Here is a 27,158-nt window from a genome sequence, read left to right as displayed (position 1 = left end):
GGCAGCCTAAATTATTCAACATTAAGATTCAGTCAGATATGTGATTAACTGTGTATTAGCAAATGCAAAATCAATCTAATAAAGAAATAAATGCATTTCACAAGGAAATAAGAATTAAAGCACATAAGAAATTCAGAACCGATGCTCATAATCAACATACATGTAAATGTAAGCAGCGGACACAGCAAAAGCCATCAACATTTACATCTGACTTATTTGCTGTTTTATGAAAAAAAAGCATTGAGCTATTTCTACCAAATGGGCCTATTAAGGCTAATTCATCAATTTGTGGAGCAACTGGTAAAATATTTAGTTCATTAATTTACTGAATAGAACTTATATTACCAAATTCATTTTGGCCTATTAACGCTAATTTATCAAATTTGTGGCACAACAGGGCAAAATATCTCATTCAGTAATTTACTGAATAGGATTTTAAGCATAAATATCAAATTCATTTTTTGCTGACCCATTAAAGATTCCACAACTCCATTTAATTACAAAAACATAATCACAATTTAGCATTGTATCCATCTGGCAAAATACTGAAACAAACTTGCATGTGTCAGAAAAATATGATAATTTACAAAATTGATGATAGCTCTCTAGTACACCGGGATTTGCCACTTTGAAAATTAATCAAAATACATAGACGTAGCACATAGAATGTGTGGTTTATTTGAGGAAAAGGGTTTGTAATAAGTAAATGTCAAATAAGTACTTTGTAGACATGTGGATATAGAGAATGAATAAACAAAGTGAAAGACTTGTTTTTTAAAATGACTGAAAGCATAAATCATAGGATATTTTAAAACAATTTTAGGCTTTTAGGAGATCTAGAACAGCCTAATCCTTGCCATCATTCTCACTTTTCCTGGTTACATTTTTATATTTTGATTACCAGTGGAATTTTCAATACCTTTTTTTATTTATCTGTATTTAACCACAATAATATTTTAGTAATTTTAGAGGACACTGTAGCAACATACAACACTTATGATAGAAATGATACTTTAAAAAGTATTTGTTAGAACTTAAGTCAAGCCTTACTGAGAGGTGTGGGCCAATGCAGGTCTTCAGACAAAATTAACATACTTTTTGGGCTCTGCATTTATTGGGTCACCCTGTATGAAATGATGCCTAGGCTTTGATACGATTGTATAAAAAGTAGGGTCTTTTGGTGACAAGATTTAGGTGTAGTGTACCCCCCAGCATGGAAGTCAGAGACAACCTTGTTTTTGAAACATTCACGGGCGGTGCCAGGAATTTTTTTCGGGGGGCATTGAGGGGGCAAAGTGAATTTCAGGGGGAATCAACAAATTTTGCAAAATTGCTGCAAAAGGTGATTTTTTGTAATTTGGGGGTTTACTGGGGGGGCAACAGTTCTGACTGGGGGCAAATCCCCCTCGTGCCCCTCCCTCCCCAAACATTTAACAGCACCAAAATCTTTAAAAGATCTGGTCATCACACAAAAATCATTAATTTTAAAGCATACTTTAATGATGTACAAAAGGGAAAAAATCACGAAACTAATAATCACGAATCCTGGTCTGCAGTCGTAGTCATATAAATCAAAATTGACATTTAATTTTTAATGGTTCAGTAGCAAATTTTGAGCCAGGCAGTTGGTACAAAAAAGCAATTTTATTATTAAATCCACGGTATCAGTGAGTGCCTAGGATAGATGGATAGCAAGCACTATGGACCACAAGAGCCTCATCCCAATGGCAATAGTCCAATAACCTCAATTGAATAATCATAGTGCAAATTTTGTACCCAAATCTTCAAAGGTCATTCAATGAATCTACAAATGTATTGGGGTTTAAGAACTGTTCCCCTGATAGATGAGCATGTTGTGGATCCTAGTGAAGCCAGCTGAAAGGTCACACCCAGCTCAACATCTTGTTTTGGAAGATTATTGACATATTTAAAGAAAAAAAAAGACTTTTTATAAAAATGTACATCTAAGGCAACAACAAAAACCCTGTTTCAAATAGGTCTGAAGTTCTTTTCAAATGTATTAAATGACCCTAAAAATCATGAAAATCTGTATAAATTTGCATAATGTCAATATTAATCCAGTTTTGCAACAAATACCCCACCAACAACCCCAAAAAATAAACACACCAGATTTTATATGCATAAAGCAAAATTGTCCAGATATTCAAATTTTATAATAATAATTCTGTTGGTCTTGTAAATCTTGATTGTAAAGAAAAGTTTTAAAATAATTTCTTTAAGAACCACCACACTTGCTACTCTGGAAAAGGTGATATATCAGGATAATCACACACACACAAAAGATCCATACATATCGAATTTTAATAATGCTATTGTGAATTGTATAAAGAACATAAAACTGGAAAAAACATCAAAATCTAGGAAACTCTTTCCAGGGAAGTGTTGGCATAAGGAGGGAAATTTGGACATTTGGAGGGAAAGTTTTTCCTATTTGGTAGGAAATTGCTTCCCTAAATAATGAAATACTTAAAAATTGTGAAATATATTGCTATATGTGAAAATGTTTGGATATCTTTTTTATGATACGCATTTTTTTCTGGACCTGACCGCCACAACCTTTCAAAATAGATTCAGCCCACAGCATTATATATACATTGTTTCTCAATTCCTTTTCCCATACAAGATTCATGAGTCATTTTTGTCTAAAATTATTATATTTTATTGCCCAAATCTTGAAATAAAAGCCGACTCACTTTAATGGAACATAAGTCTGGTCTTGTGGCTATGTAGAGTTCATGCGATGATTATGGCTGCTAAATTAGTACCACGGTCGCTTATTTTTCTCTTCATCTTCTTGCTTTTGTGGTTTTAATATCGTTTCCAGATATATATTCAATATGTATTTGCAATAAAGTTTGATTAAAATTGTATGAGTATAATAAGAGATTGCGATGTACAGGAATGGCGTAGACAAAATTCTTGATTTAAATCGGATTTCCATTATGAAAGTGGACTTGATATAAATTATTCAATATAAATTGATGTTGAACTATGTTTTATTACCCCACAGATACATTTATGTTATAATTCAGTTCATTTTTAAAATGAACATTTTAATAATTAAAGAGCATTTGAATCTGCAATGAGCCAGTACATTTTAGACAATTCTGCATGAGTTTTGCAATATTTATTTAGATAAATGTAAAATTTCGCTTAAAAAGTTCGAGATACATTTAGTACTTGTTCAGTGCAAGGGAACAGTGACAGACCATCTCTGATGTTACAAAATCCACCAGTTCTGCGCTCGCGCTTGACGGCTGTGAACCCTCCTCTGCGCAGTTCTAAGATATCGTACTGACGCGAGAATAGTCCCACCCCGTTTTGGGAGAACATTTTTCAAAATTGGGGGGTGGGACTATACCCGAATTTCAAAATTTTAAATTTCTGACATTTTTCGACAATTTGGGGGTGGGACTTTACTTGTAGATGGGACAATACTCGCGTCAGTATGGTACATGAAATGTGGACAATTTGGTTCGAAAAGTGCGAATTGAGAATATTCAATCTTCTATAGCTTTTTATTCTTATAATCTTCTCCTCTATCCTATCATTTATTTATTTATTTATTTATTTATTTATTTATTTATTTATTTATTTATTTATTTATTTATTTATCTATTTATTTATTTATTTATTTATTTATTATTTATTTATTTATTTGCTTATTTATTTGTTTCATAAAGTTAGATTTGAGAACGATGCTATGGGATTTGTAACCTTTTGGTACAAGTTCATTTTAATAAAAAAAATTTTTAAATATTTATTTATGTTTACATTTGTTTATTTAATTATTATTTATTTAAACTATTTATTATTCTTATTACGGATGCCTTACCAGAGATCTATACTTTGAATTTATTATTCTTATTATATTATTACATTAACTAAGCAATTTATTTTTCAAAATTGTTTTTAAATTAATCTTTAAATAATGTACTTATTTGTTCCTTTCAAGTCTACGATATGACTATACTTGAATTTGATTTCTCTTTTCTTCCCTAATTATCCCCATACATCACCCAGCATCAGATTACATTATGCCTAGTATATATGTGCATGTTATTCCATTACTATTTAAGAATAGCCCAGCTCACTTTTCCTACACATGACATGTTAATGAACAGCAATACCTTAGTAGTAACCCGCAGTTATTAATTTTACCTTTATTTTTCTATTACTAATTTCATCTCATAATATTTCACATTGAAAACAGTCATCACGAATCAAAACATTTAAATGTTACTTGGAATTACATTATATTAAGCATAGGGTATATTGCTGATCCATTAATTATCCTTTTCTGGTGCATTGTGGGATAGAAAAGGAGTAAATCGATCGCTAATTTGCTCCCTTTTCTATCCCACAATGCACCAGAAAAGGATAATTAATGGATCAGCAATATACCCTATGGACTAACTTGAGAGCGGCATTTCTAGAAACTTTGCTACTATAAAATAAAATAGTTAAAAATAATGAAATATGAGTTGGATCATTTATGTCAAAAGTCATTTCAAAACTAATAATCACACCAAACTAGCTTCCTCAATGAGAAACAGACCGTATAATAAATAATGCCAACATTTTACCAATACCACCAATAGACCAACCCAAATCCGACCAAAGTTGCGATATTTCTCGAAACATGCACATCCTGAGCCAAAATAATCTAGCAGGGCCTCACCTACAAAAAGATCATTTACATCATTATATAAAACAAAAAATACCATGAATAAATTCCTTATTCAAATATGGCTACTAATAGGGATAACCATCAAAATTTCATGTTGACCCTATTGCTACAAAAGATTGTTTTCTGAGTAGAACTAATCAACAGAAGTATTTTGGTGGTTAAATGGTCAAAATCGGTCAAAAACTTTTCGAATGATGAATGATCAAAGTTTCCCATTCTGACCGGTCATTGGAACGAAATAAAATGACAAGGTCCAAAAATAGCAGTTGGGAGCAAAATTGGCATAAGCATATATTTACCTTTATATATTTCTTTATTTTAACATATTTGCAAACATGAAACAAGCATATTGTGAAAGTATCAAAGGGTTTCTTATGAAATGGCACTTAACTAGTCACTGGCATAACTTATTTTTTTTTTTTTTTTCATTGAAATCATGCATTTAGAGGACATTTGCCAAAAATCATCCAAGATAGCCGATATGGCACAAAATCAAAATTGCACTAAGTAGGTGAACTTTTTTTTCACAACCAAGAATTTCAATGTTATTGGGTTTAATATGACCAATTAGTAGGTGTATGTAAACAAAATCTTAAGTTTTGAAGGTCATTGACTCATTCACAACAATAGAGATTATCCTCATCATGCTCATGTGTATTCCTGTAGTATTCCTCATTCAAACCAAAGTAGCACTCAATACATTATGAGTATCTTTGTTCAAACCAATTCAATGCTTGACCTCGGAGTTACCTGCATGACTATCGCGGGCTATTTTGAAACAGTTATGGTTGCACATTCAGGTACTTCTTTTGAAAGTCCTAAACAAGGTATAGCCAGCAGCAAGTTGTAGATGTTATAGGCCTAAATATAAGAAAACATTTAGGGTTAAGATCAGGTGAACAATACATCGAATGAGCACGAAACTTCACATTTATGTTCAGAAAGGTGTCTTCTTAACATGATTTGAAAGGAATATAAAAATTCCAAAGGGAAGCTGGTGATTTAATTTGTAACTCGAGATCTACTTGTTCAATTTTTTAACCTTTTTACAGAGGGTACGATAGAGGTATTACTGGCAACTCTGCCAAATTACAGCTCAGTAGGCCACGTTTTTCACCTGATCTTACTGATTTGAATATTTTGTGCCATTCTTGAGCAGTGCTAAACTCAGCCACTGGCAATTAAGCGCACTGTGGCGATGGACCAATTTTGACTCGCACTTACAGAAAAACAAAATAAGTTATGTTGCTGTAATTTGCAAGATAGTTACAAAATATAATTGGCAGTAACTTCCCCAAATTTTACAGAAAAATATTGAAAAATAAAAGAATGAGATCAATTTAGAAATGTATGTGCAAGCAGTGCACAGTTGAGCTCCCTGCATGTCTATGGGAGTGTTCTAATCAAGTTGATGGTTCATTGGTCATCCCTACTACTAAACATGTGCATGTATTTTGAGTCTATTTTAAGACACCCCTAGATCACTAATACCATCATTCACAACATGCTTCTAACTACATCTTTATTTGTCAACAATATTTTCCACGACTTCCCTCTCTTAATTCCTTCCAAATCACATTTCTGACCAAGGTACAAGCAGTGATTAACGTGACCATGTGAATTTTTAACATACGCTAAGTATTTCTAGAAAAAGTCCTTGCGTCAGGACAAAAAATGAGCGAGTGGGGCCCCTTTTATAAAAAGATTGGTTACAGCAATGTAAAACAAAAATAGCTAGAATATCAGGTAGCAGGCAGGGCATCTGTAATAAATAGAAATAGTTTGCTGCATCTTCATGTGACCATATCCAGCTGCTGTGTAATGAGGATCATCATGATATTATCGTTTGCCAACAAAATTAGACGAGCGCTGCAAATTTAGAATTTGTTTACTCGCTTTCTTGTTGGTTTTATTACTTTCTTAGCATGTCCTTTTGTCCTTGCAGAATAGGCAATGTATTACCTGGAAAGATTACTAGGGTAAGAGGGGAATCATTCTAAGGAAGGGGTCAAATAAGGGACAGAGGGAGGATAGGTAGAAATTCAGACAATTTTGAGTCTTGTTAAAAAGTTGCCTAATTTTGAAGCAAAAAAAAAACACACACAAAAAAACACCTCACTGCTTCCCTCGTCTCAAAATTGAGGAAAGTTTAAATGTCAATTGTTCAAGCAATTTACGCCTTTTCAACTTGGCAATAGCATACAGCCAGTAGTGGAATGATGGGCCATATGTTTTTAAATTTCAACAAATTTAATTTATTTTTTATCTTGGTCCTCATATTTTCAAAAAGGTGTGTGCTGTATGGTTGGTATGTGGGGAGGGTGGGGGTGTGTGTGTAGACAGTGAAGGGGAGTGGGGTGAGGGTAGGAGGGTGTGTAAGCAACAGCAGCACCATGGGGGCATGGGGAGGGGGAAATGCCCCCAGTAAAAACCCACAATTATGAAAAAATTTCACTTTTTCAGCAATTTTGCAAAACATTTGATTTTTTATTAACTTTACTCCCCATAACCCCCCCAATTTCTAGTGCCGCCATGTGTGCAAGTATCATATGTGTGCCTTTGCAACTGACAGTCCATCTCCCCTCACCTAAGGGTAGGGCAAGGTATGGTTTGATTCAAGGGTTAGGTTTTTTGTGCGGAAGAAATGGATAGCACCGCTACAAAATTATGTAGACTTTCCATCCCTGTGGCATATTTACTGTTTTAACTACACAGTTTGATATTCCCTGTAATTCTATCCCCAATCTCACCCCGGCAAGCTGTCGTGGATATCAACACTAACTCAAATCGCCATCAAACCGATCTTTAATTTGGTTTCCACACAATACCAGCCTATAATATTATGATATGAATTTCTATGAACGACGTACGGCGCCAGACTACACCTTAATGTCAGAGTTCATGCATCAAAACTCAAATATCACGCAAAAACGCAAATCCTCTGCAATTCATCCGACCATCAATTAACACAGCTTACTCTAAAATCTATTAACTTCTTAAAATTCAATAACAATTTCATTACTTTTTAAAATCAAAATTAATGTTGGAGAGTTTTGAACATTTCGGTGCTCAAATGAAAACATCTTTCTGGCGGAATAACACCAGTATTAATAATAACAATGATTAACTCGTTGAGTTATTAGTTTAAAATGTCAAAGTCTGAAGCTAAAACTTCTCCGATTTCTGAACCTGACCCAACAATCTGCGACCTCGGTGCTCAACTTCTTTCTACTACCTCGGTAAAAAGAAAATTGTTTGGCTGAAAATGATACAGGTACATATATTATAGTTGAAAGTGAAGAAGATCACCAAGAGTGGGGCTTGTTTATAATGTAAACCTTGGATGGGGAAAGACTTGCAAAAACATTTCTTAACTCCGACTTTCTAAGCTTAAACAAACATTGAAATACATCAGTCAGCAAAAAATACAATTAAATGGCACTGTTTTCTAATTTGATAGTCTATTTTGATGTATAAAAAGAAGTTGAGGTGCCCTTTGGGGGAGTTCAAAGATTCATAAAAACACAAAATATTTGTGTAATAAATTGTAATAGGCGATGACAGTTTAAAACATTGTGGCAGTAAGTAGTGAGAAATGGCAAATATATGTGAGAATTTATGGCAAATGTTTGCCAAAATTTGAAAATTACAAAGCTATCTTTCTGAAAAAAACTTGGAAATCAAGAAATGGTGACTAAAAAAAATTAAAAGAAAAAAAAAAAGGGATTTATTTTTGCATCAATTGGTAAGTTTATGCATATGATTGTGCATATGCTTCAGCCAGTGTATTGTGGTGTCATGTGCCTAAATATATGCATGTTTAACAAGGGAAGACTAACTAAACCAAGTACGTAAAAATAAACAAACAAACATAAAAGCAAGCCAACAAACAAATACTTACTGAAGCTGAAACTATCCAGCGCATGTTTGTCAATTTCTTTGCCAGAATCTTCGTACCCGTACATCCCTAGAAGCTCCTTCATCGTATCGGTGGCATATTCTTTGACAGCCTTCTGGTCAAATTTTGGATGCGCCGCTGATGTCATGCCAGTTGCTGCATCGTAGCTTGGTGGGGTGGAAGATGTTGAAGGCTGTGCTGTACTGCGAAAGGAAGAGCAAGGACTGGAGATTGCTGTTGCTGTGATGGTTGCGAGCTGGAAGTATCTGATGGAACGCTTGCTTTGTCTTTGCTATTGCTATTGTTAACGACTTCGACGTCGGTGATGACGTCGTTGGAAGCCAGACCTTCCTCGATCTCTGGCGTCTCTTCATTATCCCAAGCGCTGCGTTCTGCATATTCTCTTATTGCTTTCAGATCGTTGCTACCCGCGCCGGAGTGTTCACTATCGGGTGTGACATGTCTGGATTGTCCCCATCATCGTCGTCATCATCATCATCGTCATCACCCCATGGATCCTGGGAAGCTTGGGAATCTCCCCACGGATCCGACTCATCTTCTTCATCATCGACAAAACTGGCAGTGTCCATCGCACCGTTTCCGGTGGTGGAATTGTTCATTGAATCCTCAAAATCGTCATTATTGCTTTCAACGTCTTTTGTGTGATCATTAATGGCGTCTAACCTGCTGCTGCTATCCGGTAGACTTTGCATAGAAAAGTTTGCGTTGCTTCCCTGAGATTCTACATCATCATCCTCCTCGTCTTTCCCGTGGACACTGTCCGACAACCCGTCTCTCGTTCCGTTAGGCAGACTCGATAACGATCTTTCACCGTTACTGTTCTCCTCGGCATCGTCCCCAGGCGTCAGCTCCGAGACGATGCGCCGAGTGGACAGTCCGCCGCCACCTCTCGACTTGCGCTTGCTTGCACCTGATAAACTCTTTGGCGTACTTGTTCTGTTCTCCGACTCCACACAGTCCAGTACTGGTGTATCCCTGTGTCTATTATTACTTCTTGGTGTGTCATCTTCACCACCGTTGTCAAAGGAAGAATTAAAGAATAAGCTGCTATTGTTTTCTTGTGATTGCACATTAATTTCATCCACATGATTATTAGTATAGCTATCATGTGATTCAGACCCATTGTCTAGGCCATTGTTTCTCATGCCCAGTCTGTCCTGTCCCAGGGGATCATGGCATATTGTCTCTCCGGTTTCTTCTGACCTGATGGCATTGTGATTTAACTCCTTCTCCAGCGAGTCCTCTTTGTGTATCTTGTCGGACAATGCGCTGGCCGACGACGCGTCGCTTTCTCCGCTGACGGCATCTCCGAGACCCTTCTTCAGCTTTGCGCAGATAGCGTCTAGCTTGAGAGTGACTTTTCGCATGTTGCTGGTGGCGGTGGTGTGTTTTTTGGTGGTGGATGCAGCTGCAGTGCGGCAGTGTGGTGGCGCTAGACTGGTGCATGTGTGACTGGTGCTAGTGCGATTCTCGTGGAAGCTGTAACATCAAAGAAAAATAAATTATACATTTAGTGCTTGTGAGGGAAACACAAAAATATGGGCTATCGAAGATGAAATCCATACACCCTCTATGGAAGACATGACCTTAATCTCCCACACAGGGGGTGTAGATTTCAAATGGAGCCACCCATTCAGGAGATTAATGCCATGTCTTCCATAGGGGGTGTGTGGATTTTAACTGGAATAGCCCAATGTCACAACAAAATTACATGCTGATTACACTCAGTGTCACAAATGCTACTGGTTTACATACCCTTACCAACCATCATCAAGATGAACCGTTGAAGCCAGGCGACTATGTGTTGTTCACCGAAGTTGGAACAAATATCATCATTACCTCCAGATTTCTTACCCACCCACATAATTTGAGTAAGATAAACTCTCAAATGGTTTACAAAAACATCAATGGGCATATCATAAGATGCCTTAATCTTTACTAAAGCTTTTCACCCAGCGTTTCAATATTGCACAAAATAAAACAGCTTGTAAGAAATGGCTGACCCAACATCATTAGAAGATGAAGAGAAACAAAAGATGAACACAACAAGGAAAAGATACCAAAGAGAAAGATACCAAAGAGAAACATTAAAGAGCCACCATGAAACAAAAATCATGGCCAAATGACAATACTACAAAACAATTAAAATTCCCCCACTTTTGTCCTAAATGCAATAATTTTATATGCATGAAACTGAAACCCCTTCTTATCAATTCAGAAACAGGGAATTTTGCCCCAATTAAAACATCATTTTCGATTACCAGACCTTGGAGAATTTGAAATAAAAATTAATATAACATAAACAGAAACATTAGAACCTTGTAGCTATTATGAATATGCATTGCCGCATTTGTTGTGCGACTTGTAAAAATAAAACTCCAGCTTTACCGCTGCTCAAAATAAACAAAACCTGCCATTTCATTAATTTAATCTGAATTTTAAAAATTTCCAATTATCTCTATCGTGCTTGGTAAATACACTGCGAATGCAATTTGGTCACCCAAAGCCACCAAGAGGATTATTAATAATTCAAGCCTTTTGAGTAATATACTAATTTTTCATATTTCGCACAAATCCAGCATGAAAACACAAATTGTTGGCATTCCTATGCTTCTGTCGTGCGGTGCCGGACCGTGGTCCTTAACGCATGCGTCATCGTATATTTGACCTGAGAGAGACACACTGTACGGATTATTCATTATGAAATTTTTTCCCCGATGTTATTAAATGTGAACAAAATCCTGTGTAAACATAGTGCTGGCCCCCAAAGGTGATACACTGGGCTTATTTTTTATCAATTCCATCATCGGCATTGCAGTCAAGCTAGGTAAAAAAAAGGGGCAAAAATAAGCAAGCGCTTGAGACGACCGAGCGAGAAAAATAAGAAAGATAAGACGTGTATGTACTATGGCATGCCCACAAAGGAAAAACATAGATGATGTAGAGAAAAAAAAATGTTCTACATCTTTGCTTGGTAATTAACATTTTTCTCACATTGGAGGTCACTCACAAAATGTAGGAAATAATTTATTCTCAACATTGCTAATGGCTAAACACATACTAACTAGATATCATAAATTGATTATTGTATGAATTTGCGTGTGAACCAACTTCGACTAGGTAGACTTGCTATTTTTTCACACTGATGCATGTTGGTACTTAAAATTAATGCTACAAAACAAAATCAATAAAAGGTTTAGTGCTGCTTTGAAGAAAATATTGTTTTACAAATCTGCCTGCCTTTCAAGTAAGTGCTCTAAGTATTTTCATTAATGGATGTTGGTACTTAATGCTCTGCGTACTAGCCATAAGTTTCAACATAAAGTTCAAGTTTTTAGATATAAAATATCAAGAGCTATCTTAAGAACCACTGAACGAATACTAGGCTTGTTTGTACTCATTTTAATGCATTTGTCATGCTGATTTCAAATATGGTCATGAAAATGTACAATTCTTAAATTTTTGAAAAATTTACACAAAATTTGAAACTTGTCGTCTGCAGTCGACACACGCGTGGAGAGAGTTAAAATGACTGTAAATCTTAAACAATTGAAATTGCTTAATGAAATTGCTTAATTTGGGTTAAAGCCAAGCTAGTATCTGAATTATTTTTTGTGAATACTATTTTGACACATATCTCAAGAACCCCATGACCCGTTAAGCTTGGAGTTCAATATTTACATTTATTAAAACCTATACAATGGGACATACCTGTTACTTTCATTCATATCGCTACAGGGGAATCAAGAAAAAGATCCTCAAGACTCCCCAAAACTGTCAGACCTCTTAGTGTTACCACAAAAACATTCCTGACAAGCTAGAATATCACATTTTCATCTTCTTACTTTCGAACCAGCAATAAAAACACCACTCTCATAAAATATAAGATTTTCAAAAAGTAGCAGTGGATAACACTGCTCTATATAGATAGATGTATATCAATGCATATTGGAAATGTTAACTCTAAAAGCAAAGGCTAGTAAAAATGCCTCATTTTTCATCTTTCTTAACCCCCTGAGCACTACCTGCCAATCTAACATTGCCTCTGATTGGTCAATTACATGATATCTTCACTTTACTCACCAATCAGAATGGAGCTTTGCAAATAATTCAACCTAATTTTTTTGTTTGTTGAATTATTCTAACAATGTTGCTGATTGGTGCAAATGATAATGAAAACTTCTTTTTGGCCAATCGGCAGGTAGTTCTCATGGGGTTTATACCAAAGTAGCGATAGAAACCACTGTCTATAACATCATTCAAATTTGGCACCGTAAGCTAACACTACTCTTTACCTATGTAAGTACTGAGGGCAAATTTAACTTTTTTTTATCTTTCTTAATAACCCAGACAGCACTTGCGACATAAAATAATTCAAATTTGGCACGATGAGATAACAGAACTGTTTACCCATATTTGATACTGATGGTAAAAATGTTACTTTTTTATCTTTCTTAATACCCACACACAGCTTGTGATGTAACAAAATTTAAATTTAGCACGATAAGATAACACTAAGTTAGTACTGAAGGTAAAAATGTAACTTTTCTTTATCTTTTTTAATAACCCAGACACAGCCGATGACGTAAAAGTGATTCGATTTAGGTCAGCCAGCGAGGATAATGAAATTGGCCACAATATTGTGCTCATTATCTTACGTATTCAATGCAGGCCACGAGTATAACGGCCGGAAAATTCTTCACAAAAGTGCTTTTTCCCCTCTCGCCCGCCGCATCGATAAACTCTGTATTCCGAGCCATACATGTAAAACATCTCGAGCTGAAAGGCTACCGACTTGTAAGAAGAAAAAAAAATGTCTGCTTACCTAGCAAACCGTGAATGACAGAATTACACATGAATTGCATTGTACTAACCCCATAGGCTACACATATGACCTACCTACTTATATAACCTAACACAACTAAGTTAACAATACAAAGCTATTTGTTACTCGTTTAGAAATCATGGGGTGACTTGATTGGACAAAAGTTTGGCAGGTGCAGGGTGGAAAGTCAGCCTTGCTTGCGTAGTACCGCTGCAGGGCATACTTGGGTGCCTAATGTACCATGTAGTACTAGAGCTGCTACAACACGGTGCTCAGTTCAAATTGTTACGAGTGTCTAGATGGTGAACTCAATGTATTTGTAGCATTTCCTGGGGAACAAATTCCAGGATATTCCAAGAACAATCATGATGCAATGTAAATGGGCTCCCGAATGGGCTATTCCAGTTAAAATCCACACTTCCACTGTGGAAGATTTTTGGAAATATGTTCCACAGAGGGAGTATGTTTTCAAATGCAATTGGTCAATAGTTTTGAAACCCATACTCCCCCTTTATTATGGCTTAAATGGAAGTTACCAAATTGTCTATTCCATTTGACACTCATACTCCCTCTGTGAAAGACATTAGCTAAACCTTCCACAGGGGGAGTGTGGGTACTATATTATCTGGATCAATTTAGCTCAGTAGTTTTATAGAACTGAAACCTTGCAAGATCCAAGCAGTCTTGTTTTAAGGCAAATTTTAATGATATATACAGTTTTTACACACTGACAAATATCCTTATTGATCTTATTGTTTTTTTGCATTTGATCCAACTCAGCAGCTGATAAAATTATTATCAAATTGTGTTTTACACTTTATTTTTTATTTCCTATTTCAAGAAACAGGAAATGATTTTGAGGATTTCCCACAAAATTGGCCTCATTTCTTAGAATTGATATTCCAGGAGTAGAAGTTGTACCATTTCCTGCAACTTAGTAAGCTCAAAAATGAGTCTGTTGGTCATGGTTAACCCCATGAGAACTACCTGTCGATTAGCCAAAAAGAAGATTTCATTATCAATTGGACCAATCAGCAACATTGTTAGAATAATTTCACCGCACAAAAAAATTGGGGTGAATTAAAGTGAAGATATCACGTAATTGACCAATCAGAGGCAATGTTAGATCGGCAGGTAGTGCTCAGGGGGTTAAGGTCTCAGCAGTATAATCTTGGGGCTTCAACCAAACAATGCTTATCATAATATCACACAATAACCATTATCACATATAAACACATAATAACAGATACTTCATATCATCATACTCTAGTGTTCATCAAATAACATTAATGTTCCAAACAGGCTGATACATTACCCAAATCACCAAACTAGAATTTCCCTGCCTAATTAAGCTACCATGTGTTTCCCATCTTTTACCAACACGACACCGACCGACCAACTTTGCTCTAAAAATAACATAATTGTACCAAATTAGCCCCTGTTATAATTAAATCATTGTTCTCTCAGTGTATAAGTAAGCGCGTATACACTACAAAATTTAATTTTGTTTTCTCTTATCATCGGTGCAATCAGTCCCCTAAGCTAAAATAATACATTTGCATTTTTAAATATTATCAAATTGTGACAAGCCTCGTATGTCTGTGCAACCCGCTAATTCCAGACAGACCATATGAAAAAATGTCCGTAAGTATTTTGTAGAATTTGAGAACTTGAAATGTTATTTGCATCAAGAATTTTCCTTAACAAATACTCTCCCTCTCTTAATCTTCCTCCTCAGACCTTTCTCTCTACTCGTTCACCCTCCCTTTTCTCTTTCTCTCACTTTGTTCTCTTCTCTCTCACTCTCCCTCCCTCCCTCCCATACTTTCTCCTTTCTCATTCCACCCTCTCTTTCTCCTCTCTCTTATCTCCCTCATTCTCTCTCATTCCCCCTTGCTTTCTCCCCTTTCACTCACCATTCCCTCTCTCTCTTTCTCCCCAACTCTGTATTTTGTCTCTCTCTTTCACTTCAATCTCCCTTTTCTCCCGGCCTTTTTTCTTTCTCTCACCTTTTTTCTCTTCTCTCTCACTCTGCCTCCCTCCCATACTCTCCCCTCAATCCACCCTCTCTTTCTCCTCTCTCTTACCCACCCCATCTCCCTCCCTCTTTCTCATCCCCCCTTGCTTTCTCCCCCTTTCACTCACCATTCCCTCTCTCTCTTTCTCCCAAACTCTGTATTTTTTCTCTCTCTTTCACTTCAATTATCAAATTATATGAGGCCTATCTCACATCTTCGAGCAGACCATTAAATAGTACAAGCCTCACACATAAGAAATTACACGACTGATAAAAATAGCAACCTGGAAATGACATTTTATCTAAAACTTTGCTCCTCTACCGCATAGTCTGATCTGTCTGCCTCCCAATCTCATTTCCAAATCACCAAATCATAACAACAGCAGGCCTACCTCAACGACGTCGCACACGTGTCTCTCCAGATGGACCATCCTAAAATCCTTCCCACCTCACACATGAGAAATGATTATAATAATAAATAACAAGCTGAAAATGGCATTTTATCCAAAGCAGGCACTCTCTCCCTCTCCTCGTCTGTCAAACGATGGAAATAAAACGATTTGCAATACAAGCCCATATCGGATAACTGCTATTACTGAGAAGTGGCCCCTTTTTCATTTTCCCAGTTTCACTCCACCGCTACAAGAAAACTGAAGCAGGGAGCATCAATTTATTTATTCCATAGTGACGCTATGGAGGGCTATATTGTTTATTACATCAATGTGCCATGAGTTACGACCAAAAAAAATATATAATAAAATGACATCTGAAAAAATTTTGCTTTGTTTATTCATGAAATTCATCATCCGCAAGGGCATTATCGAGGGGTTTTCATAAAATAATATTGAACTGTCGCTGTTTAGGAATTCATATGCAATTGGCCTTGGCGATTTTTTTTCCTATAGTCTCTTCTTTTATCATTTCCCAATGAGAATTCCAATAGATAGAAACAATTTGCATACTGTTTAAATACCTCTGCTAAGCATGCATTAACACAACCAAAGCTATACCAAGACTGCACCTGTTTGTACTTGCACAAAAAAATCGCACCATCCCTACACAAGTATCAAATACACTTGTATGATAAAAATAGGAAATCGAACATTGACATTGAAGAGTATTTTTCCTATATAATGATATATTTTATAGCCGACGATGTGACAAGGAAACGCAGCCAGTGAAGTGTTAATTCAATGCAAACACAAGATTAATGCCCTCAGAATGACATGTTTAATTGATGATATCAAGGAATTCACCCTGATTTTTTCTCTCTATTCTTTATTCCTATGTGCTTGTTTAAAGACAAAAAATGCAGTTTTGCCTGTGGAGTCCTTCAATACACAATTTCCACTGGCAAATGTATTTTTTGTGTGTTACATTTATTTTTGTGGTTGCACTCTTTTAAGTTTTTCAGTGAAATTAAAAATGTGAAAATTTGCAATTAACAAAAATTATCGCATAATTATCACATAATTGTACAATATTTTGGCTATTTTTGTCAACTTAATATTTCAATCTTCACCAATCCCATTCACTTTTTAACTAATGTTACAAATTTTGCCATTTCATTATGAGTCTATACCAGTGATATTCTTTTGCATTTTTTGTAAGCCTTTTGTGAAATTTAACACGTGTGAAAACGTGTAACTTGAACGTGTGGGTTTACATTGCAAATCTGGAAATAACAAAAATCATCGCATAATTATCACATAATTGTACATAAATTTTTGTCAATTTAATATTTCAGTTAATCACAAGTTCACTTTTAAAAATAATTTTACTAATTTTACTATTTCTTTCATTAAATGAGTCTACACAAACTAAAGTGATATTTTTTCCATAATCAAATGTTTTTTAAAATCTTTCGACAGCCATAGTGTTACTGTCCCGGGTTACTGTCTATGATTTATTAACAAATTACATATTATAAATGATCGTTTTTATGAATGTTGATATTGTATCACATGAAAGTGTGAGAAAATCATGAAAATAAAGTCGAGCCAAAAAATAACATTTTTTGAGCATTCATTTTCATCCTATTGACCTTTCACTTATTAGGGATCAGACAAAAGAAAAATATAATTAAGCTGAAGATGGATTTGCACCGAAGGGACTGACTTGTGTACACCCAATAATTGATCCTATAAGAAATATAAGAGAAAGGGAGCTTTGGTGATTAATGCCATCGGGGAGAAATCTTCAGGGGAGTGGTTTTTTAAATTGATGCAATTAATTTGGTGTAAAAGGTTGAGAAAATGATAGCTGTATGTCAATATAAAATATTTTTACTATTTGGAAGAATTTTTTTTTACTGATGTCTCACCGTTCCCCACTCCTCCACAGTACACGCTCACTCCAATATTGATTCAAATCCTCATCTCAAACACACAGGGCCCTACACACACATAAACCCCCTCACAAACAACCCCCCCAACACCTGCACATACACCCCCATACTGACTCAAACACTGGGCTCACACTATCACACAAGAACCTCTCACCATCACAACCAAGGAATCCCTGAACCATGTGCACATTATCATGATTACCCCCCCATCACACAAGAACCTCTCACCATCACACAACTAAGGCATCTTCCCTGAGCCATGTGTGCACATTATCATGATTACCCCCCCATCACACAAGAACCTCTCACCCACACACAACCAAGGCATCTTGCCTGAACCATGTGTGCACATTATCATGATCACCCCCCTATCACACAAGAACCTCTCACCCACACACAACCAAGGCATCTTGCCTGAACCATGTGTACACATTATCATGATCACCCCCCTATCACACAAGAACCTCTCGCCATCACACAACCAAGGCATCATCCCTGAATCATGATCACCCCCTCCCCAAAATACTTGCACACAAGCAAGCATAGATGGACACATGCATAAACATTTGTAACATGACCCTTATTCTGACAGCATGCATAGCAAATCCACTCACAAATTATACCGATACAGCCCAAATGCCCCCTTCCTATGAATTCATTAATATGCTCATCACACACGCATACCATCACACACAAGTCAAAATCCACGGAAATACTAAATTCTAAGAAAATTGGCTAGATCACTGTGACAGGCGGTTTAATAATAAAATCTTGGAATAGTGTAAAATGTTATCGCTACTTCAATCTAGCAGTATATTTTATAAATGAATCATAGAGTCACACGATCCACTAAATCATTTATTAAGCAAAGAAGCTGCACAAAAAAAATCCACCAACATAAACACCAAAACCCCTTCTGTACCAGACCATATTTAGTTAATTTAATTTCAATCAGTGACGTCGCCACAAGATAAACCAACTCCATCGACTGGCGCAAGAAAATTATTTCAAATCACAAATTCCACTCAGAGTCCACACATTCTGAGCCCCATCATGACAAGAATGTCACCGCCACGCACACTCTTAAAACCCGTCCTCTTACTCAAACCCATCCTCCTCATCCTGCCTAGCTTTGGCCAAACACTCATCCCCATCATCTGAATGATAAAAATAAAATAACAAGTAATATTGGCTTGAATTCCTAATCAGCGACGAAGCATAATATGTTGACCTTCTCCCAGTTCTGTTCCATCACAGACTCCCCTAATTCTTACCAGATTACTGGCTGTCCCGACATCTCCACTTTCCCACACGTCGTCAGACCATGATTTACAAAAATAAAAAAATAGTAAAGAATATAATAGAAAAAATGCGTCGAGACAACACGCATATTACCAGACTCCCCCTAAAATGCCCCACTGTGTAATTTAGACATACATACAAGGCTTATTTGATATTTATATCATTATCATGTCACGCCGTCACCTAAATGAAAATGTACTCGGAGAAAATTATACTTGGTTTTAAGATTATTATTAAATTGCCATACTATATAGTACATGCAAGTATACCTTGACCTCTGTTTTACCCCCATTCCAAAATTGTGATGGTTTTGCGAATAAAAATTACCTGTATTAAAAATAAAAAGCTTTGACAACTTAAAAAGTCTGCATTCCATATAGAGGCCCGATTGTTTTTGTTAATTTCTTAGTTTTTTAAGATGATTAATAAATTTGCATTCTCGGCATTTGGTATGCAGTACTTTTAGTATTAAGCATTGACCTTCATGTTACCCCTGTGCTAAAGACGGTTTGCAGAGCATTAAAAATAAATGCCCCGGTAAAAAAAAAAAATCTCCAATTACAGAAAATCTGGCATTCGAGATGAGGCCCAACTAAGACCAGGAATTGTTTCTGTAAATTTCTCCGGTATCAGTGTTCAATTTCTCCTACTACCAAAACATATGACATAATTCGGCCTGGGGCATATTACAAATCTTTCGCCATGAAACACAGACATGCTGAACAGAGGGCAAAAGCGAGTGAATGTAAAATTAGTAACTTGGCTTTTTGATGCGCTTCAGGGGTGGAGTTAGTTTGAAAAACAACAAATATGAATAAAATGTTTCATAATTTTTGACAGCGGCAGATTTAGTATAACTTGATCATTTTAATGAAGTTGGTTATTCAATGTTAACTATGGATAATATGTCAGCAGAGGATAAGAGGAAGCAAATTTAAAATAAGGAACTTGGTTTTAACTGGAAAACATATTTTCATTACATTATATTGGCTTGATTTTGTTAAATCTTATTTTCACCATTTGGCATCAATTCAAATTGGAAATGTACCAAAATCATTAAAACAAACAAACAAACAAACAAACAAACAAACAAACAAACAAACAAACAAGCAAACAAACAAACAAACAAACAAATAAATAAATAAATAAATAAATAAATAAATAAATAAATAAATAAATAAATAAATAAATAAATAAATAAATAAATAAATAAATAAATAAATAAATAAAAAAAAAAAAAATAAAAAAAATAAATAAATAAATAAACAAATTAATAAATTAAACAAATAAAAAAACCCCACCAAATAAATAAATAAATGAAATTCTTTCTTTGCCATGACAGGTTATAAAACTAATTTGGAGAAAAAATATCAACTTGTCATTGTATTCACAAAGTCAATTTATATTGCTTTTTTTTTTGAAATTGAAAAAAAGTGACTGTTATTCTTAAATTCAGAAAAAGGACACTTTTTCAAAATGCCCTTCAGGGCAAGAATATAAGCATTAGAATAACACTCGCCATTGAATCGTTAGTATTAGATAGAAAGAGAGAGAGAGAGAGAGAGGATAGAGAGAGCGAGAAAGAGAAAATAAAACCGAGTGATTTTGACCTAATCCGAGCCCCGATTTGGAGCGAATCGATTTGACAGTTGGTTATTCATTATGGAATATGCTAAATGCCATGCCCTGCTAAGTGCATGCGTGGCTAGTTTCTCCTACGTCCATCTAGGTTTTTGCCCTTTTTTTGCCATCTTAACTCTCACTGTAGAATTACTAATACACAGTCCCTTATTCAATTATTTATCAAATTCAAGCTTATAATGCAACCTAATTTGGCAATTTACTTGCACTCGGGTAAAATACGAGAAAGAAATAAAATCTTACTGCCAGGTTCATGATATTATCTTTTTCATAAGCATTATTTCACATGCATGTTGGAAAATTAATTATACTTTATCTCTATGATTAACAACAATTGTCCATCTTGCATTGAAGAGGCACCCCATTGAGCTAAACAATCTGCCCGGCTTGCGCAGGCTAAAAAAACGCACATTTTTTCCTATCCTTGCCGTCTTATTTTACATGACGAATTATAACCAGATCAGAAAAGATTAACAAGAATCGTCCCTACTTGTGTTCTGAAAGGGTAAAATAGATCATATCTACCGTGCTTGTACGCCACTTCACTCATGGTCTCAGGTCATCCTAACATTACCATGCTCCAAACGTGCCTCTATATTGCGCTATTCCACTTGAAATCCTTACACCCCCTGTAGCAGACATGATTTTGATCTTCCACACTGGGAGTGTGTATTTCATATGGAATTACCTGAATGGGTGACTCCATTTGAAATCTACACCCCCTGTGTGGGAGATTAAGGTCATGACTTCCACAGGGGGTGTATGGATTTCAACTGGAACAGCCAATTTTCATCAACACCGGATTGTCAAAACAGACATTTTCCCCACGTTTTTTTTTTTTTATGTCGTCCACGGGTTGTTTTCACATTTTGCGCAATAGTCGGATGTGGTTTGCCGGGTTTGTCAAGTAATTATTAATTCTACACATCTTGAAAAACAAGCAGTAAATGTGCCAGACCAAACTGGTGGGTTAGAAGCTTGCATATTAAGTGGCGATTTGCAAGTGATGTGAAATACAAATGTAATAGTGCATAATGAATACAAGATATGTGATTAAGAATACTATATGGTGTACGCTCAAGTAAAGGAATTTAGCTATTTTTGTTGTAAACATTTTTTTTCCTCGCTGGCCTTCCGGGAGAAAACGCGGATAGGAAAAGGTTTCTTTTAACTGAAAACATGGAAATTGGGAAGGGGCATGCAAAGATAAGGAGGTTGATTAGCTTTTTCCATTCAATAAAAAATTAGAGAAAATAGTTAATTACTACAATATGTAGGGTAAAGAAATGGGAAGGAAAAACCAGCATTAATTGATGAGAGCTATGAACAGGGTCAGAAGAAAATAAAATCCAGATAAGCCAAATTTCACAACAAGATTGTACCATTTCCCATAATTTCTTATGTATTACTTTATGCATGGGGAAGCAAAATTTCCCTCCCAAATCCCAGAAATTTCCCTCTAAATCCCAAAATTTCCCAAGGATGAGCTCCTGGATTTCACATTTTTTGCAGGCCTAGATATGGGGAGGAAGAAAGAACCTGTCAAATAAGGAACTGGGCTTTCAGGGGAAAAAACTTTCAATTTACCAAAACAATGCAAAATTGATCAATTTAAATATTGCAATCACTTCATTTATGCTTTCTGCCAATTTGAGTATTTCTCTCATTTCAATCCAAATCAAATATATTTTCAGAATTTGGATTTAGAGTCCACATCATCAGAAAGCATGCCATTCCAATCTTCCCTTAAACTAAACTCAAATTCATGCTGCTTTCCCATTTACAAATTGACAGCCCCCTTTACAACACAAAGCTTGTCCTGTCTTCCACTTCCCTTCGCAAAGAAATAACCAGAATTTCATCGTCACTTAAACCGACAGTCTATCTTTATACCTGTGACAGTGAATCTTTTTTATAAAAAGCTTTGTCCTTTCTTCCATTTCCTTTCTTCCGTTGTATAAATTGAAATGAGAAATTTCATTGTCACTAAAACTTTCAATCGAACTGACACTAGCCTGTTAAAAGAGCTTTGTGCTATTCCAGTTGAAATCCATACACCCCTATGGAAGACACAACCTTAATCTTCCACACAGGGAGTGGGAATTTCAAATGGGGTTACCTGTATGGGTGACTCTATTTGAAATCTACACCCCCTGTGTGGACGATTAAGATCCCATCTTCCATAGGGGGTGGTTGGATTACAAGTGGAAAAGCGTTTTGTCACCGTCTTTCATTTCCCTCTAGTAGCCTATGAAATAGTAATAAAAGTTTTCTTGACAATGAAATGCAAAGATCTGATAACGTAAAAGTGCTTGCTTGAAAAAAAAAAAAAGAGCTTTGCCCTCTCTTCAATTTCCTTTTTATCTCCGCAAAAATACACAAATACAAGAAATTTCACTAACACGATTAACTTGTAAGCAGTAACGTATTCATGTTGCGTAGTTGATTCACAAGAGTGGAAGGTTTTGAATAGCAATTAAAGAGGGGACATTGTTGAAACAATTTGGTGGTTTTTGTTTTCTGCAGTTTGTTCCTCCTCGGGAGTACGTCGTTGTTATTGAGAGTGACATTTTGTGTTTCTGGGTAGGACGCCGCTGAGTTGTGGGAAATCTAAAAGGGTCATTGATACTGAGCAGTTGAAACTAACCAAGTTTTTGTTACTCTCTCACCCTTTTTTTCTTTCCAATGTTTTCTTAATAAACCTTTACTTTATCAACTACAAGAGACAATTTTAATACAATGGCATAGCTCAGCCAATTCCATCAAAATATTAATAAAGTCAGCAACATAAACTCGTAATGAGTAGTACACAGTATCACAAATAGCCTTAATGATCTCAAATATGTAAGTCCAGACCAGATACTCTTACATCCACCATTTCTTCACTTAAATTGAAAAGTGAGATGGGTTTGTTTGGAGGGGTACCACTCAGATGACCTGGTATTAAAATTCATCCCTTCCATCATGTCTTGATGCAATTCATGCCACTCTGAACAATGGGCTATTCCATTTGAAATCCATACACCCCCTATGAAAGACATATCCTACACAGGGGAGTATGAATTTCAAATGGAATAACCTGAATGGGTGACTCCATTTGAAATCTACACCCGTATGTAGGAAATTAAGTTCATGTCTTCCACAGGGGGTGTATGGATTTCAACTGGAATCGCCTAATGAGTATCATACATGACTACATGTAGTAATCTGAAATCAAAAATGTTTGATAACATCTTTTTTATCTTGTTTTCCGTGCAATTGGTTCAGAAATTAGCTTTAAAATCTGCTTTACACGAGTGCATCCTCTCTTGTATATGCTCAATATATGTGCCGTATCTAGACTGCGCTCCCCCAAAGACCGCATTTGCCAATTCAATAATCGCAAAATATAACCATGATATTCATAGTTCCTCCATTAAATCATATGGGTACTAAACTATAATGCCTATCAACCAAATCTTAACTCCTATTCCCAGTTTAAAGTACACAATAAACAAAAAAAACAATCAAAGACAGAGAAGACTACCTCTCGAATCCCCACCCTCTTACCAGCCCTAGGCCGTTGTCTCCCTCCCATAACAAATAACGTTTACAGACTTCGTCCACCAATCGATGTTTCCTGCCAAGTTTTTCTGTGCCAATGTACACAAACTGAGGAGAACTGTCCGGTGCGTCCCTTCATAATGTACATCATAGCTGCTCCTCCCAGCTTTACCCCTCTCCGTGCAGACATCTCTGTACAACGGACAAGGGATTATTTTTTGGAATAAATCGTTTCAAAATTTTTAGAATTATGCATTTTCATATCCAAATTTGAGATATGCTTGAAAAATGCATTCAAATGAGTACAAACAAGCCTAGTATTGGTTCAGCGGTTTTTGAGACAACGTATATCAGTTTCAAAATTATTGACCACTTTTGTAATAAGTAAAATAGCCACAATGTAAAATCCTAAGCAACTAAACAAGATGTCACCCCATGCACCGGGGTTTATTTTTAAGACTTGCGACTCTTACGTGGACAGGTAAGACAAGGGAAGAAGTAAATAATCTGCATAGTATGTGCCCATCATTTCACGGCACATTGACGTTGTCGATATGGAAATTCCGTCGTATGGCATGACTTGAGAGAAAAATACGAGATGAAGAGAGTAAAAATGGGGCCCCTCTCGATCTCGTTTCACTGTATCGCTCTTTCCCCCAGCTTTAATGAGTCCAGCCCAGATCAAGTATGATTTGACTATCTGTAGTCATTATAGGACATTCAAGAGAACTTGACCTCTTCTTTGCACTGAATGTTGGCGAATATTATGTCCACTATAAAGTGTGGGGGTAACTTAAGGACATTCACTAGTACTTGACCCTTTCTATGTTACACATATTGAAGCATTTAAGTGTGGTTCTATTACGAAACATCCAAGTGAGCTTAATTCGTCTTTGCTTAAAACTTTATATTCACACAAAAACACAATACATTACAATCAAATAGTGTAATAATGCTATTATGCTAGGTTACTCAGTACAAATGACCATAAGGGGATGTGCCTCAAATTTTGGTCTCCGAATGTTGGGGTATAACAATGACCCCCGTTTCTAAATCAATTTGAATTTTTTTGCAAACTTTTGGCCAAAAATCTGAACTTCTGGTATAAATGGGTCCAATTTGGTATAAATATCAGATTCTCGCAGGCACCTATACTTCAGGGGTGTGATTCAAAGCTTGTGAAATATCCTGAAAATAGTAGAAAATCCTGAAAACAGTGTGAAATTGGGCTAAAATGCCCCAAATGGACTAAAAATCAATTAAATTGAGTACATTTTGGCCAAAATTATCCAGGAAATTGGGAAAAATCCCACCCTGTATTTTTTTAATAGCTCACTGATATGGAATATGCTCTCAAATTATTATGAAAATCATGCCTGAAACACTCAACCCCCTCTCAGGGTTCAAATATACAGGGACTTTGAAGGGCAATTTGCTCCAAAATTGAACAAAAGAAGTGCTTTGAAAAATATTTGTCAATGGCAAATGTACACATGGAGCTCCTTTTGGTAGAATCTGTCTACAACAGTCCCCTCAACCAGTGGTGTGCGCAGGTTTTCAAAAGTCAGGGGGGGGGTGCACTGGTCTTGATTCCCCTGACTGTTTTAAAATTTTCGACTCCCTTCGCTTTCCTGTTATAGCTATTTACCCAATTTTTCCCCCAATTGAGTGCATTTCCTCCGACTTTTTGACAAAACTTGGGGGCCACATGCCCCCTGCCCTTTGCGCACACCACTGCACGCCAAAAGTATTTTGAGACCAAGGCTCTTCTCCAATGGGCTATTCCAGTTGAAATCTATACACCCCTTATGGCAGACATGCCTATCTGCACCCCCTTTTTCCATAGGGGGTGTATGGATTTCAACTGAAATAACCCAACCTTGATGTCTCTCCAGTCCTGTCATACACACCCTATTCAATGAACTTACCAACAAACTATTACTCTTCCTGCCTACAATTATATTTCCTATGTGTTATCTTGCCCAACCCCCACCCCACCCAATCTGTATCCCCAGTCAGCGTATCCCCACCCAGTACTGCCACTATCCATACAGCCCCTCGTAGCGGCCATCTAAATAATAGCGACACCCTACCTGTCTACTCCTTGCCTAGCAGTCGCCACTGTGGGTGGGTCCAACCGACCATACAGGTCAGCATAATACACCATGGTGTTACTAGCACATGGAAACATAGCTTAGTACGGCCCAATGTTGTACAACATACACATCACTGTGAAGATGACTCGGGACAAGTTGGCAGCCCTACGGACGACCACAACCAAGTCGACTGCTACTAATACTGGCTGTTTCAAATGGTTTGTGAGTCAATAGATAGAATTTACTAGAGCCAATGCTTTCACTGTTTCTCATGTTTACACTGAAGTAGCTATGCACACCCGCTAGTACCATATACTTCTGCTCACTTATGATGATATTTTACTTTTGGACTTAATGCCCCGCAGCAAAAATATTTCAGTGACATGATATTTTCAATAATTCACATCCACGACCCTTTGCATGTAACATCTCCACAAACTTCAGTTACAAACTTTTATTTTCTGTAAATGGACAAACATTTCATCCTTCATTTATTACCTCCAAACCAGTAAAAGTAAATATGATGTAAAATATCATAAATGTGCAAGGTGTGCAACTTTGGTCATTATAATAATATGAAAACAATGTATATACTGTGAAATAAGCCTAGTAAAGTTGTTACATAAAATAAAAGAAAGACTACCAACTTGGAGCTGAATGCTTTCGAAGTAGCCTTTCAAAATTCAAATGCCTCTGATTTCTGAACTAAACACTTCTTTAAAATCCAATTTTGCATTCATCAATCTTTATGTTCCAT

General features: G+C 36.2%; 1 protein-coding gene across 1 annotated transcript in view; it reads right to left on the bottom strand.

The window, feature by feature from the left end:
• Positions 1-26,578, bottom strand: part of LOC140168070 (zinc finger protein castor homolog 1-like) — a 64,765-nt gene extending 38,187 nt beyond the window's left edge. Inside the window, 4 exon segments of the mRNA XM_072191373.1 lie at positions 8,613-8,751; positions 8,754-9,047; positions 9,050-10,109; positions 26,399-26,578. Coding sequence (XP_072047474.1) covers positions 8,613-8,751; positions 8,754-9,047; positions 9,050-10,109; positions 26,399-26,472 — 1,567 coding nt within the window. The 5' untranslated portion in view covers positions 26,473-26,578.
• Positions 26,579-27,158: the final 580 nt, after the last annotated feature.

Source organism: Amphiura filiformis, chromosome 13, assembly GCF_039555335.1.
Source record: "Amphiura filiformis chromosome 13, Afil_fr2py, whole genome shotgun sequence".
NCBI classification, from domain to species: Eukaryota; Metazoa; Echinodermata; class Ophiuroidea; order Amphilepidida; family Amphiuridae; genus Amphiura; species Amphiura filiformis.
The sequence above is the reverse complement of the archived record's forward strand: the minus strand, read 5'-3'. Positions and strand labels throughout refer to the sequence as shown.